The sequence below is a fragment of the Achroia grisella genome, unplaced genomic scaffold (genome assembly GCF_030625045.1).
Source record: "Achroia grisella isolate CSIRO2021 unplaced genomic scaffold, CSIRO_AGI_Agris_v1 utg2471, whole genome shotgun sequence".
In the NCBI taxonomy this organism is placed as follows: Eukaryota; Metazoa; Arthropoda; class Insecta; order Lepidoptera; family Pyralidae; genus Achroia; species Achroia grisella.
The window spans coordinates 239886-256027 of NW_026712739.1; the positions used below are offsets into that span (position 1 = coordinate 239886).

The following is a 16142-nucleotide window of genomic DNA, read 5'->3' on the forward strand; positions in this document are numbered from 1 at the left end:
CGCCCATGAGCACCCGCAACACCAGGGGATTTGCAAATGCGTTGCCGGCGTTTTAAGAAGGAATAACCTCTTTTCTTGAAGGTTTCAATATCGTATCAGTTCGGAAATATCATTGCTGGAAGGTGATTCCACAATGTAACATGTAAAATAAATAAAAAAAATAGCACAGCACTATTGTAACCTAAAAACTGTATTTAGAAAAAATAGGATAGTGAAAGGTTTTTTCTAATATAATTAAGAGAAATCTTTTTTTTGTGACCGATATTTTTAATCTGTGTTAACACAGAGTTTTATTGTTACAAACAATGGATATTGAGAATGTCATAAATGATCATAAAGAATTAAATGTAGTATTAAATTATTTATAAGAAAACAGTAATGAAGACAATGGCTGTATGGGCTGAGTCCTTTTGCCTTTCCCTGAAGAGGGAAATACAGAACCATAAAAAAATTGAGAAAAAAAATTTAATTATTTAATTTTTTTTCAGAATGATTTCTGAACTATATTAATATATATTGGTATTATTTTATATACTGTTTTAAATTTAAGATCCCGTGATTTTTACTAATTATATGTAGATTATAACTTTGTTTTCATTTCCCGATAATTAATTTATTAAAGACAATCCAGATTATGAAATAAAAAACGCATTTATTGTTACCTCGAGATCATTGGATAACCAAATAATAATAAATCTTATGAAATATTACATAAGATTTAAATTAAAATACAAAAATATCAGGATGACAATGTCTGAACAATGAATATTATTATTTACAATTCGTAAATTTAAATATTACGTACAAATCTAACTGACAATGTTGCCATATATCGGACGCAACAAATTTACGAAAACGTCAAATTATTACAGTTCTGTAACTTTTGCTAGCGACTGATAATTTTTAGCTGCGATATTTATTTTGTATGAGCCATATTCTGCGATATTACTCGTGTTATTCGAGTAAATAAGTATCCTTTATATGAATATAGGATATGATCTAATTGTGCATCAGAATTCATTCAAATTCCTTTAGTAGTTTTTGCACTCTCACAAATTTTTGCACGATTAGCCTATACTATACATAATGACAACTGTAGATTTCTGAATATCAATTCCAATCCAATTTTGAATCAAGAAACAAATCTATTAAAATATCGACTAGTTCTTTCAATACAAATATGGACCTTATACTTTGTTATTGCGCAATTTAAAAGTATAAAAGACCGATCGGCATTGGGTTTAAGAGTATTTAAAAATACAAAATAAACTAATATCGACCAATTGGTATTGGAATTAAGAGTAGAACTCTACTACTCTACCTACTCGAATCGATAGTGCGCCATTTCTAACAGTATGTTCGAATTTTAAAATACATGAATTATTGTTTATGGTCAATCACTGTCAGTTAAATTTCTCATCGTAAGCGTACTAGTAAATAATAGGTCGTCTTTCTGTCACAACACTTAAATTCACCTAATTTTGGTGTCAAGTCCATTCGTTTTACGATAAAAAGCGGTTAAAAAATTCGAAAGTCGCGAAACGATGTTTAAATTTCGAACCGACGGTCGGCCAATCAGGCGAGCGCGATCGTTATATATAAGGCGGTTAGCATGACGTAAAACGCCAGTGGGTGGATGTTGGCGCACGCGAACATTGGTGTCAGTTCGTCCGCGTGCGCGCTGTGCGCGTTCCCTAGCGTGTGGAATTGGAAGATGTCGCTGACCTGCAATTAAATAATGAAAATAAATAACATCATAGATTTAGACTAAGCATAGCTGAGGCCGTTGAGGATTCTGTGCGTGAGCGAGACGGAGCTAGACGCGGGGGCGGGGAGAGAGAGAGAGGGAGCGAGGCGGGCACGCACCTCGTTCCAGCCGTAGCGGTTCTTGGCCTGCACGATGGCCTCGTAGACGGCGCCGGGCTGCAGGCCGCGCAGCTCGTGCGTGACGCGGTGCGTGAGCGAGACGGAGCTAGACGCGGGGGCGGGCCGCGGCGCCGGCAGCACCACGTCGTGCCAGCGGCCCGGCTGCTGGAACGACTCGTTGATCTGCGCACACACACTCTAGTTAGTCTCTGTTTTAAGTAATCACGCTGACCATAGACTCGATGTCCGTTTACTACCTAGGGGGGATACCTAGGTCTCACCTCTAGGTAAGATATGTTTCGGTTGAAATATAGTAGTGAACAGGGCACGAAGGTATGCCGTAACAAAGGAACACACCGCCAGCTACCGCTTGTAGAGGCGGGGGCGGGGAGAGAGAGAGAGAGAGAGCGAGGCGGCACGCACCTCGTTCCAGCCGTAGAGTAGAGCACGCCGTAGAGCAGAAGGCGAGCAGGTAGGCGGCGGCGCGGGCGAGCGAGACGGAGCTAGATGGAGACAGAGGGGGGGTACGCACCGCCAGCTGCCGGTACAGCAGGCGCAGCTCGTCGAGCGGCGGGTAGGAGTCGACGCTGAAGGCGAGCAGGTAGGCGGCGGCGCGGCGCGCGAGCGGCGGCGACGTGAACCGCGCAGGCCCGGGCCGCCCCGACACCTCCACGTGCTGCCGCGCGCGGCCCAGGCTGTTGTCAGCTACGCAGCTGTACACACAAACGCACCGAATGACTCTACGATTTAGTAGTTTATTTTATCCTCAAGAGAATACAACCGATGCGGAGATCTCGAGGTAATCGATCACTGAAATATACAATACGTTGTAGATTCACCCAAATAACAGTTGCTCTTAGGAACCTTCGGCTAAACTAGGCCTATGCACGACAAGAATCTGCAGATTCTGCCAAACTAAAGAGGAAACGCCGCTACACATCCTACGTGGTTGTAGCCCACTCATGCATAAACGAAATATCTCCTTTGGAAAGTTTACACTCTTCCCCGAGGAGATAAAAACCATCGCTCCTAAGAATATCCTTCAATTCTTGTTCCTGACGGATCTAGGTAGCAAACTTTGAAAAAGGGCGAGCACAATAGATCTATGTAGATCGCAGTGCTACAGGTGCTACAAACATCTGACAATAGCCGAAACAAACCAATAGAAAAAAAATAGGAAACTTCAATTTAAACCAAAACAAGGGAAAAGGAAGAAGTTTAGTGCCATATATGTACTTGGTCTTAGTTCTACTAATGTGCAATCCACTAGGCTCGAGAGATTTCCTTTACTTTCCGTATCTATATATATCAAAGCCACGTCATCAGCATATAAGAGGTTCCACAAAACAGGTTTCAGGATGTTCTCTGTGAGGTAATTGATGACTATGTATAATATAGGGCTAAGAGCAGTGCCTTGACGAACCACCACTTCAACATTAACGCATCATCTTATTAACACCTGCTGGACTGACACTATATTGTACGTTATAATACATATTTGTAATAAGCTTTATGTACGCTCAAGAATGTTCTGAGACCCTAAGATCTACCATATTAAAGCTCTTGCTATACGGTCAAAAGCCTTTTTGAAATCTATGAAAGTCGCCCATAACATTTTTTTTGACGGGTTTTCTCTATTAGTAGCCTTCTCATGTACTGCTTCGGTGTTTCCTTTCCCAGCAGTAAATTTATATTTATTTTCAGATAAACTTATTAAAATTTGAAGGCATTACTATTTATATATTTACTAGAGCGTTAATTTATTTTAGGGGTGGAATTTATCAAAATCCTTTCTTAGGGGAAACGTCATAGTAGCTTTTTGCATGCAAAGTCTCAGCCCGATCGGTTTAAAATTGACAAAGTTTCATACAAACTTTCATCCCCTATTTTATCCACATGGGGGTAGAATTAACAAAATCCTTTCTTAGCGGATGCCTACGTCATAACATCTACCTGCATGCCAAATTTCAGCCCGATCCGTCCAGTGGTTTGGTCTGTCGTTGATAGATCACTATGTCAGTATATCTATATATATTTAGATTATTCATTTATAACTCGCTCCTAGATCTTAAGGGTGTGTAGTGCGTGTTAAATACCACGAAATTTCCCGCAGTCTCTTACATCTCCCTTGTTATATAGTACGGGACCAACATTCTCTTTCTCCAGCTGTCAGGCATCAGCAGTCTCAGTGTCCAAAATACAATTAAAAAGCTTCGAGAGCCAAACATCACCATCGACCTTAGTCATTTCCTGAGGTCAATGGGTATATCATGAAGGAGGACTACTGGCCGAAGGGTGTGGTGTATCGCCGGAACCATGGCAGATTGCCGTCATCAGTGCCATGACCATCATCATCTGCTTCTTCCTTATCCCATTTATTTGTGGTCGTCGTAATATGTTTTTCGCTTCCATTCGTCCCTGTTCGCAGTCATCGCATTATTTACTTCCTTTCTTACCATATCATCTTTCACACAGTCCATCCATCTCTTTTTCGGCCTTCCTCTGCCCTTATAACCATCCACATTCATTTGTAACATCTTTCTTAAAATATTATCCTCGTTCCTATGCATTTCCATGACCATACAGACAATATCAATATATTAGTTTTAAAATATTGTTTCATATGTATGTTAATCTATAAGTATTTATAATATAGGCCTAGTTGCCTGAAATCTATACATGTAAATAAAATTGGAGAATCTGTTTGTAATATTGAAATAACCGTTTTTTACTACATGCATATGAAAATAAATATGGTACATACACCAAAATAACATTGGTGAAATGGCTGGACCGATTTTAAGGGGACATTTTTGATAGGTATCTGATATAATAGGGAGTAACTCAGGCTACTTTAACTTTAGCAAAAAAAAAAATTTAACAAAAATAAAGTTACATTCACGCGGACCAATTCGCGACTACAGCTAGTCTAAAATAAGCAAATAAAAATAGAAATAGAAATAATCTTTATTCAAATAAACTTAATGTAAGCACTTTTGAATAGTCAAGTTTTTTATTCTACCGCTTATTCGGAATGTAAATTCATCACAAGAAGAATAAGCAAGAAACTTGTGTGTTGCTCTTTTAAATAAATATTTATTTACTTATATTTAATTAACAACAAGGATTAGGCATGCGACAATCAACATAGAAACCGCTACGCACTTAATCTCTGTTCAATCAGATAACATTGTCAGCGCTATGAATTTTAAGTTAGATATTTTCTACAAAAACATTATTATCATTTCAAAATTCAAAATTCAAAATTCAAACTATCTTTATTCATGTAGGTCTATTACAGACTCTTATGATATGTCAAATCTACCGTCAGTTCGGAATGATTTCGAGATGAGAAGAACTGACAAGAAACTCAGCTCGTATTTTTTTTTATGTTGTACATATTTACAATAATACTATTTCATTTAAATTCAAATTTGAGAGAATAGAGTGACCACCAGCATATGCTATATAAAAAAATCAAAAAAATAAAAAAATCTAATCAGTGTTCGCAACCTGAACAGACCATTCCCCACAAGCAACACCCGTACACGAGTATGACGGATGAGCCAGCCGTCATTGCACTCAACCATATTAGAGGGAGCACATCGACCTTCCCACCACGCAGCCACAAGTTTGAACTTTATAGCGAGCATGACTGTTTCAAGTTACTCCACTACGTCATTTATATTATTTACAGCATAAACTGTACCAATCACAGTTTTCACCCATTACAATATTTAATTTACATTATTTAAATTACAATATGTCATTACTAAATTTACAATAAGTTTCTTTAGCGTTTATTACATTATCTATGTCAATGAGGAAGTTATATACCTCATATACTGATACTGACGGTAGATTTGACATATCATAAGAGTCTGTAATAGACCTACATGAATAAAGATACTTTGAATTTGAATTTGAATTTGAACATATATTTATAAAGCAAAGCCCCCTCGCTCCCCTACGCACTATAGGGGGGCGGGGGGTTAGGTAATACTTGAACGGTCCCTAAGATATGTTCAGCTTACCTGTAATTACCAAAGTCCTCAGGTTGAACGTTCCCTATTAGGAGAGTGTGGTTATTGCCGCGCGCCGACATTGTAATTCTGTCGGATGCACTCAACGGGAACGAATTCTGGTACCACCCCACCTGAAACAGGAATAGAATAGAATAGAAAATAATTCATTCAAATAAACTTAATTTAAGCACTTTTGAATAGTCATAACAATTTTTTTTATCTACCGCTCGTTCGGAAAGCTGTCTCATCACAAGAAGAACGAACAAGAAACTTGTGTGTTGCTTTTTTAAATAATCCTTGTAAGTTTACATTTACAAGTCGAAACGTGTACAAACAAACTACCAACCAGCACTAATTTATTAGGGTCAAATACAAATCTAAATATATATAACTCAAAGGTGACTGACATAAACATGATCTATTAACGCACAGCCCAAATCACTGAACGGATCGGGCTGAAATTTGGCATGCAGGTAGATGTTATGACGTAGGCATCCGCTAAGAAAGGATTTTGATTTTGATAAATTCCACCTCTAAGGGGATAAAATAGGGATGAAAGTTTGTATGAAACCTTGTCAATTTTGAACCGATAGGGCTGAGACTTTGCATGCATAAAGCTACTATGACGTAAGCATCCCATAGATAGAACGATTCTAGAAGAAGGTTTATATATACCTTCTTCTAGAATCGTTCTATCTATTATCTATCAAAAGAGTTAGTGATTGCACCAATAAAAGCTTACGTAACAATAACAAACTGATTTTACCTAAATGTCGTTTGGCTAAAGTTAGTAATTCGTTTTATGGCAATTGCGTAAGGTTTTACAATAAAATACCAGAGTCTGTTATAAATCTGCCAGAAAAAATATTTAAATGTCAAATAAAACAGTTCCTTTGCAAAAAAGCTTGCTATAAAATTGAAGAATTCGTTAACGATAATAATGTTTTTATAGAAAAACTTTAAATCCATAGCACTGACAATATTATCTGATTACACTAATAATGAGTGCGTAGCGATTTCTATGTTGATCGCATGCCTCTTACTTGTTATACTGTAAATATTTATATAAAAAAAACATCTATTAAAAAGAGCAACACACAAGTTTCTTGCTCATTCTTCTTGTGGTGAATCTGCATTCCGAATGAGTGGTAGAATCAAAATATGACTATTCAAAAGTGCTTGTAATGAGTTTATTTTAATAAAGATTATTTCTATTTCTTCTATTTCTATTAAAGAAAACCGCTTCAAAATCCGTTGCGTAGTTTTAAAGATTTAAGCGTACATAGGGACGGACAGACAGCGACAGCGACTTTATTTTATACTATGTAATGATATAGTGTAATTGAAAACTGTTTTGATACTAACCTCTGCCGGCGGGTCTGCGTGCACTGTACATAGTAGTTCCGCCCTGAAACCTTCGCCTGTATGTACCCACGACCTCTCCACTGTTATCTCTGGCGGATCTGAAAGTGATGATAAAAACCAATGAATATTGACAATTAAAAAAATAAGGCTTTATTAAATTCCCGTGATTTTGTCCGCGTGGAATTTAACTTTATGTTTCTAAAATAAAAGCAGCCTAAGTTTTTCACTCGAATATCGCGGTTATATAGTCGCGGATTGGTCGCCGACGAGTCAACACTAGGCTTCCGAGCTGTACCTGAACTCTAATTAACGCCTGATGATGCCCCGTTCAGAGGCGAAACACGTGTCGCGATATGGGTGTAGACTCAATAACGGCCGGAATTTGATCGCCACTGGAGAAGGTCGTAGCGCTGGTCAGGTTTCCACACAGAATATTCGTAGTCTCACACATGTTAATTGTAGCGGAATCAAACAAAATAATATAAATACATCGAGTAGAAGAAATATTTATTTATTTTTATTTATTTATTTATTCATTTCAATATTACAACACCATTACAGTATATCCAAATCGGTGTTGCAACTTATTTTTATACATTCATATATACATCAATTTATAACATACATAATATAAACATTATAAAAATTCTAGATACTTTTGAATGGTCTTCGGCAGACTGCAATTATATATATCAATATCATGTCTGATATTGTTCAGTATTTCTAAAGCACGGGTTACAAGAATATTTTAGTAAATTGGTCCTAGCTACTGGAATACTGAATAGAATGATGACGGCGCGCGCCCACGTAACCATTGGGTACCCATAGCTGAATTTGCTCTAATATTACTTACATAGCACTTGTAGCTGGAATTCAGTAACAATAGGTGTACCCACGCCATTGTCGACGGTGCAAGCGTACCGTCCGCTGTGGTGACGCTCCAACCTCGACAGTTGCAGTTGAGGTCCTTCGCCTAGCCGAGTATTTGTGTCATTCTGAAAAAAAAACACATTTTTTAATAGAAACTTGTTATACTGTAATTATTTATATAAAAAAAAAACATCTATTAAAAAAGAGCAACAACCACTGTGATGGGTCAAAAACAAATTATATTCTGTAATTATTTATATAAAAAAAAAAACATCTAAAAAAAAAAACACATTTTTTAATAGAAATAGCTAATGTGATGGTTCAAAAACAAATTATATTTTTTTTAAACTACATCTTGTTTGTTTGTAGCCTAGCCGAGTATTTGTGTCATTCTGAAAAAAAAACACATTTTTTAATAGAAATAGCTAATGTGATGGTTCAAAAACAAATTATATTTTTTTTAAACTACGCCTAGCCGAGTATTTGTGTCATTCTGAAAAAAAAAACACATTTTTTAATAGAAATAACCACTGTGATGGGTGTTTTTTTAAACTACATCTTGTTTGTTTATAGCCTAGCCGAGTATTTGTGTCATTCTGAAAAAAAAACACATTTTTTAATAGAAATAACCACTGTGATGGGTCAAAAACAAATTATTATTTTTTTAAACTACGCCTAGCCGAGTATTTGTGTCATTCTGAAAAAAAAAACACATTTTTTAATAGAAATAACCACTGTGATGGGTCAAAAACAAATTATTATTTTTTAAACTACATCTTGTTTGTTTGTAGCCTAGCCGAATATTTGTGTCATTCTGAAAAAAAAAACACATTTTTTAATAGAAATAACCACTGTGATGGGTGTTTTTTTAAACTACATCTTGTTTGTTTATAGCCTAGCCGAGTATTTGTGTTTTTAATAGAAATAGCTAATGTGATGGTTCAAAAACAAATTCTTTTTTTTTTAAACTACATCTTGTTTGTTTGTAACGCTAATGTGATGGTTCAAAAACAAATTCTTTTTTTTTTAAACTACATCTTGTTTGTTTGTAACACTTTATTGTACAGTAAATACATTTAAACTAACTAAGGATACAACGATTTAAAAAAAAAAATTATCAATGGCGGCTTATCCCAAATGAGAGATTTCTTTCATTCAACCTTTGAATTCATACAGATTACAATAATTTTTTTTTCGGACTACCGGCTTTTTTATACGATGCGACCATAGAGAGGATTTTTTTCAGGTGCTACGGCATCGTTTATATTATTAAAACTGTTGAATATTTTTTAATTAATCTTGTTTTGGAAAAAATATTAGAGGTGTACTCAAAAACTCAAAAAAAAAAACGCTGATCCAAACATTCGTTTATATACTCGGTCAAAGAAATAAAAAAAAATCACTAATTTCCGTGTCAGTGGCTATTACCCTTAAGCAACTGGAAGGTCAAACAATCTGCCCACCCGATGGTAAGTGGTAACAGTCACCTATATACATGAACAGCACTACGGACATCACGTTATCATGTGATCTTAATACGGTGGAGATCTGAAGGACTACGAGGTAAAAAAAAGTCTCCATACAATGTAATTTCACAGGTCATATGTCTCAACAAACTGCCTATAAACTCATGTTCTCCTGGTACTTTTAATGTAGTTTCGCTACATTTTTTTGTCACTGTAATGCCAAACAAGCTGACGTGCCATCCGATGGTAAGTGGTGATTGTCGCCTATATACATGAACAGCACTACGGACATCACGTTATCTTATATTATATTTTGTACTAGCTTTTGCCCGCGGCTTCGCTCGCGTTAATTTATCCCCTTAGGGGTGGAATTTATCAAAATCCTTTCTTAGGGGATGCCTACGTCATAGTAGCTTTATGCATGCAAAGTCTCAGCCCGATCGGTTTAAAATTGACAAAGTTTCATACAAACTTTCATCCCTTATTTTATTCCTTTGGGGGTAGAATTAATCAAAATCCTTTCTTAGCGGATGCCTACGTCATAACATCTACCTGCATACCAAATTTCAGCCCGATCCGTCCAGTGGTTTGGGCTGTGCGTTGTTAGATCACTACGTCATTCACCTTTGAGTTATATATATTTAGATTCTATAATCAAAACTAATAATAACAAAATTATATGTTATCACTTCACTGTCTTACCATCTTCCAATTAAAACATTTTTCCAGTCATATATAATAGTTTTATTCCACATTTTAACATACAACTATAAAGATGTGATCATTGGAAATATTTTCAATTTCAAATATATGATTGTTTAAACATTTTTCTTTAGTGTTGTGTACTTACAAAAAAAAATAGTATTTCTTTCAGCCCGGAAATTTCTGGATATTGATGAAAATGACATAATACCAGTCACAAAATAAGTCTACACTCTCTGGCAACACTGCCGCTAATAGTCTTTTGTCATTTGGCTGTTATTAATTTATTGTTTTTAATTTATTATTTGTGATATTACGTTACGACACTAGTGTGTTTTTCTTTGTAAAAAAGTTTATTATAAAATGGAAGAATTTATAAATGATAATAATGTTTTTGTAGAAAATATCTAACTTAAAATTCATAGCGCTGACAATGTTTATCTGACTGAACAGATATTAAGTGCGTAGCGGTTTCTATGTTGATTGCCGCATGCCTAATCCTTATTGTTAATTAAATATAATTAAATCAATAGTTATTTAAAAGAGCAATACACAAGTTTCTTGCTTATTCTTCTTGTGATGAATCTGCATTCCGAATAAACGGTAGAATCAAAAAACTTGACTATTCAAAAGTGCTTATATTAAGTTTGTTTGAATAAAGATTATTTCTATTTCTAATCAGTGAGTTTTGGTCATAACTATTGATCATTGTTAGTGTGCGAATCTGTGATTTCTTTGTGGCAAAAATCTACGTTACAAAACTTGCGGGACCGCCAACTGTCAATGTATTGGTAACTTACAATATCATAGTTTCAATAATAATTATTATTTATTGTAAACGCTGAAAATACATTTAAACATTGCTCTGTGACTAGATGGCGCTGTGTAAATTGTCTGGGTTGTTATCTATACATACATATAAATAAAATTGGAGTGTTTGTTTGTAACATTGAAATAACAGTTTTTTACTACATGCATATGAATATAAATACGGTACATACACTAAAATATTTTTTTTACAAATTTTGTCTGTCTGTCAGTTTGTTGCGGCTAATCTCTGAAATGGCTGGACCGATTTTGATGGGACTTTTTTTTTGGCAGGTATCTGATGTAATAAGGAGTAACTTGGCTACTTTTATTTTAGAAAAATAAAGGTAAATTCCACGCGGACGAAGTCGCGGGTACAGCTAGTTATTAAAATGAAGACCGTTTTGATTCTATTCCCGTTGGAATGAGAAGATCGAGACAAATCAACTACATAACGTTGTGCAATTATTCCTAAGTATCATTATCTTATATATAAAATTCTCGTGTCACAGTTTTCGTTCCCATACTCCTCCGAAACTGCTTGACCGATTCTCATGAAATTTTGCGAGCGTATTGAGTAGGTCTGAGAATCGGCCAACATCTATTTTTCATCCCCCTAAATGTTAGGGGTAGTCCACTCTTAATTTTTTTTTTATTTTAAGTCAAAACAACTTTTGCCGGGACAGCTAGTATACTATAAAAGTAGCTGTCTGTCCGTCCCTATGTATGATTAAATCTTTACAGCTACGCAACAGATTTTGAAGCGGGTTTTTTAATAGATAGAGTGATTCAAGAGGAAGGTTTATATGTATAACTAGCTGAGACCGCAACTTTGTCCGCGTATTATAGTGATGAAATAAAGAAAAAATAACGAATTTCCATACAAACTTTCATCCCCTATTTTTTTATTTTTAATCCCTTAAGAGTAACATTTTTACAAACTTTTAATGTCATATTTATTTATATTTCATCAGCAGCCTAAGAAATAAGTTTAAAGCTTCTAGATTTAAAATGACAATATTTCATACAAACTTTCATTCGCTCTTTCAACCCTTTACAACCCTTTTTCGCATTAAAAATTAGCCTATGTCCTTTCTCAGGGTCTATACTATCTGTGTACCAAATTTCATTTGAATCGGTACAGTGGTTTAGGCCTGAAAGCGAGGCAGACAGACAGACAGAGTTACTTTCGCATTTATAACATTAATGACGATATATGTACGCCCGTGCGAAGCCGGGTGAGTAGTTAGTTATAAATAAAAAAAAAAGCAAATGTCTATGGCGGATAAATAAAAAGCTATGTGCGTTGTTTCCTGGAAATTATAAGTATATACTATTTGAATTTTGACGCTGTCATTATTTATACGTATAATTATGATTTACATAGGATCTTACCACGTTTTATATTTGTTGAGATCCCGATATTTCGGCAGTGTTTCAACCGTCATGATCACGGGTGATCTGAAGAGCAGCGGGTAGATGGTAAATGAAAGATGGTAAATGAAGTCAGACGCATATATATACACAGATATATTTATGTTTATTTTATGTCTTCAGTGTGTAGTTTATGTTTGATGTTTATTTATATATGGTAGTAGGTCGTAAATAATATTTTAAGAAAGATGTTACAAATGAATGTGGATGGTTATAAGGGCAGAGGAAGGCCAAAAAAGAGATGGATGGACTGTGTGAAAGATGATATGGTAAGAAAGGAAGTAAATAACGCGATGACTGCGAACAGGGATGAATGGAAGCGAAAAACATATTACGCCGACCCCAAATAAATGGGATAAGGAAGAAGCAGATGATGGTAGTAGGTCGTAAATGTTTGCTTTGTGTTGTCCGCCTGGATTTATGTATGTATGTGTATTATTATTATTATTTTATTATATTTATTATATATGAAGGTATCCGCTGAAAACCAGCGTCGTGGCACCCCGTCACGACATATGCTGAGCGGAGACCTAGTTGGTACTCTAATTATTGATATAAAATGTAAATGAAATTTTAAAAATTATTTTCAGTGTACCAAATAAACAATTTTCTTTCTTTCTTTCATATATATGCCCATAAAAGATTTATTTACCACCTACCCGGTGCTCTTCAGTTCACCCGTGATCAGGGCTATTGAAACACTGCCAAATTTCTATACTATATAAATACCTATACATTGTAAATAAACTGGCTTTTAAAAAACAGTAATTCAATTGAGTTTCTTGCCAGTTCTTCTCAATTGTATTGGTAGGGGAAAAAAATATACCGAACTGGACGGTAGGAAAATAAATAATTATAATGTAAAAACTTGACGTTCATAAGCGGCTAAAATGTCCTACATGAATAAATGATTTTTGAATTTGAAATTATCGGGAACTTAATAAAAATAAAACGTGATTTATACTGAATTATAATTAATAAAAAGTCTATGGCGGATAAAAAAAATAGGTGCTTTAATGTTTTTAGTAGCTTACCAGTTCAGGCCAATTTGTTGGCTCAGGTAGCTTCTGTTATCACGTGATGAAGACATGAAAAAAATAAGCAAACAGTCAGACAAACAAATCTAAACATTTATCTTTATTTATTTATTCATTCAAATTGTGTAGGATAATATAGTTGCAACTTATACAGTAAACATTTATTACTAGTTGACTCCCCAAACTCCGTTTCGCCTCAAAATTAAAAATTTCAAAGGTTTTTTGAAGTTTAGTTACACAATAAATCTCTGAACGCACCCTGTTTGACGCGCGCGCATTGTGTTGTGAATTAAAATAAATTAAATTACTGGAAAGCTAGCGAAGATCTTCGAGACAGGTATCAGCAGTTTGTATGGGAAACTATATATAACACCTAACCAACCTAACCCAAATTCAGAATCGTTTTCTAAATTGATCTCACTTACTCGAAACAAAGCGATTAATATTTATTGATAAATTGATCAATATATATGATAGAATGGAGATTCCGCGCTCCATCCAGAATATATTGAACCCAGAAATTTAAAAATCCATTTTTGAGTACGTTATATCAACTTTTCAAGATTTGTAACTAACAGAATTTATCAAAAAAAATTTCAAAAATTCCAATTCATTGGAAAAAAAATAATATAAGAAAATATTACTGAAGACAATGGCTGTATGGGCTGAGTCCTTTTGCCTTTCCCTATAAAGGGAAAGACCGAAACAAAAAAAAGTTGTTAAAATTGTTGTAAAATCCGTCATACTCGAGAACGAGTGCTGCTTGTAGGGACTGGTCTGCTCTGACGACTGATTTAATCTTATTGTATATTTATATTTGACCCAAAAAAATTCTGCTGGTTGGTAGTTTGTATTCACACATTTCGACTTACAAATGTAAACTTACAAGGATTATTTAAAAGAGCAACATACAAGTTTCTTGCTCGTTCTTCTTGTGATGAGACAGCTTTCCGAACGAGTGGTAGATAAAAAACAAATTGATATGACTGTTCAAAAGTGTTTAAATTAAGTTTATTTGTATAAATAATTTTCTATTGTCTATTGTTGTTTTTACTACTCTACATGCAATTTCTTCATATTTTATCACCGTTTAAACCTTCCCTGCACTTCCACAAATATTCCAAGACTAAAATTAGACAAATCAGTTCAGCCGTTGTCGAGTTTTAGCGAGACTAACAAACAGCAATTCATTTTTATATATATAGATTCATATATTTGTATATGTACCAACTATATTCAAATTAAATGAAAATATATCGTATTAAAACAGTAGAACATATCACAGAATTTTTTATAGCAAATAAATAAATAACTCTGGACAATTAACACAGCGCCATCTAGTCCCACGGTAAGCAGAGCTTGTGTTATGGGTACTAGACAACTGATATAAATAAATAAATAACCCTGGACAATTAACACAGCGCCTGTATCTAGTAGCCAGTAATGATGTTATGCGAGCAAAGCCGAGGGTAAAATATTATAAACACGAAAGTATGTGAGATAATATAAACATTATATAATTAAAGACTACGATGTTCTCACATAAATTTCTGTCGACACTCGGCACCCTTCCATTAGTACCTCTCCAGATAACATAGATTTAAGTTGAGTGTAAAGTCAGTCCACGTTACGACTCTGCGTGGAATGTACGCGTCACTAATAAGCCATGTAGCACACTACCAAACAAACTTACTAATGAACTAGTGACATAGTGATCTATCAACGCACAGCCCAAACTACAGGACGGATCGGTCTGAAATTTGTCATGCAGGTAGACGTTTTGACGTAGGCATCCGCTAAGAAAGGGTTTTGATTAATTCTACCACCAAGGGGATGAAAGTTTGTATGAAACTTTGTCAATTTTAAACCGATCGGTCTGAGACTTTGCATGCATAAAGCTACTACGACGTAGGCATCCCCTAAGAAATGATTTTGATAAATCCCACCCCTAAGGGGATAAATTAACGCGAGCGAAGCCGAGAGCAAAGGCTAGTTTCAAATATATATATGTTTTTTAAATTAAATTAAATAAAAAATCAAAATATCTTTAACGCTACAGTGGTGAGGTGAGCTACCGCGCGTCACAATTAAGAACAGTAATTATATACTCAGATGGGACGGAAAGGAAATCCGAAACGATTACACTGTACTCAAATATGATATTTTAATGCATTCAGAAACCTGTTTTAATAATAGTAATTATTACAAACAACATACATGTGTGTGTATCTAAATATATATAACTCAAAGGCGACTGACATAGTGATCTATCAACGCACAGCCTAAACCACTGGACGGATCGGGCTGAAATTTGGCATGCAGGTAGATGTTATGACGTAGCTATCCGCTAAGAAAGGATTTTGATTAATTCTACCCCCAAGGGAATAAAACAGAGGATGAAAGTTTGTATAAAACTTTGTCAATTTTAGACCGAACGGGCTGAGACTTTGCATGCATAAAGCTACTACAACGTAGGCATCACCTAAGAAATAATTTTGATTAATTCTACCCCCAAGGGAATAAAATAGGGGATGAAAGTTTGTATGAAACTTTGTCAATTTTAAAACGAT

At 35.1% G+C, this 16142-nt stretch overlaps 1 protein-coding gene across 1 annotated transcript in view; it reads right to left on the reverse strand.

Annotated features, from left to right (window-relative positions):
• Positions 1-1395: 1395 nt before the first annotated feature.
• LOC131842748 (lachesin-like) overlaps positions 1396-16142 on the reverse strand; it is a 187839-nt gene continuing 173092 nt past the window's right edge. Inside the window, exons 7-13 of the mRNA XM_059191312.1 lie at positions 13570-13602; positions 8110-8251; positions 7257-7354; positions 5901-6022; positions 2399-2579; positions 1867-2049; positions 1396-1725 (exon numbers count right to left, since the gene is read on the reverse strand). Of these exons, the coding sequence (XP_059047295.1) occupies positions 1576-1725; positions 1867-2049; positions 2399-2579; positions 5901-6022; positions 7257-7354; positions 8110-8251; positions 13570-13602 (909 nt within the window). The 3' untranslated portion in view covers positions 1396-1575. The remainder of the gene's footprint in view (positions 1726-1866; positions 2050-2398; positions 2580-5900; positions 6023-7256; positions 7355-8109; positions 8252-13569; positions 13603-16142) is intronic.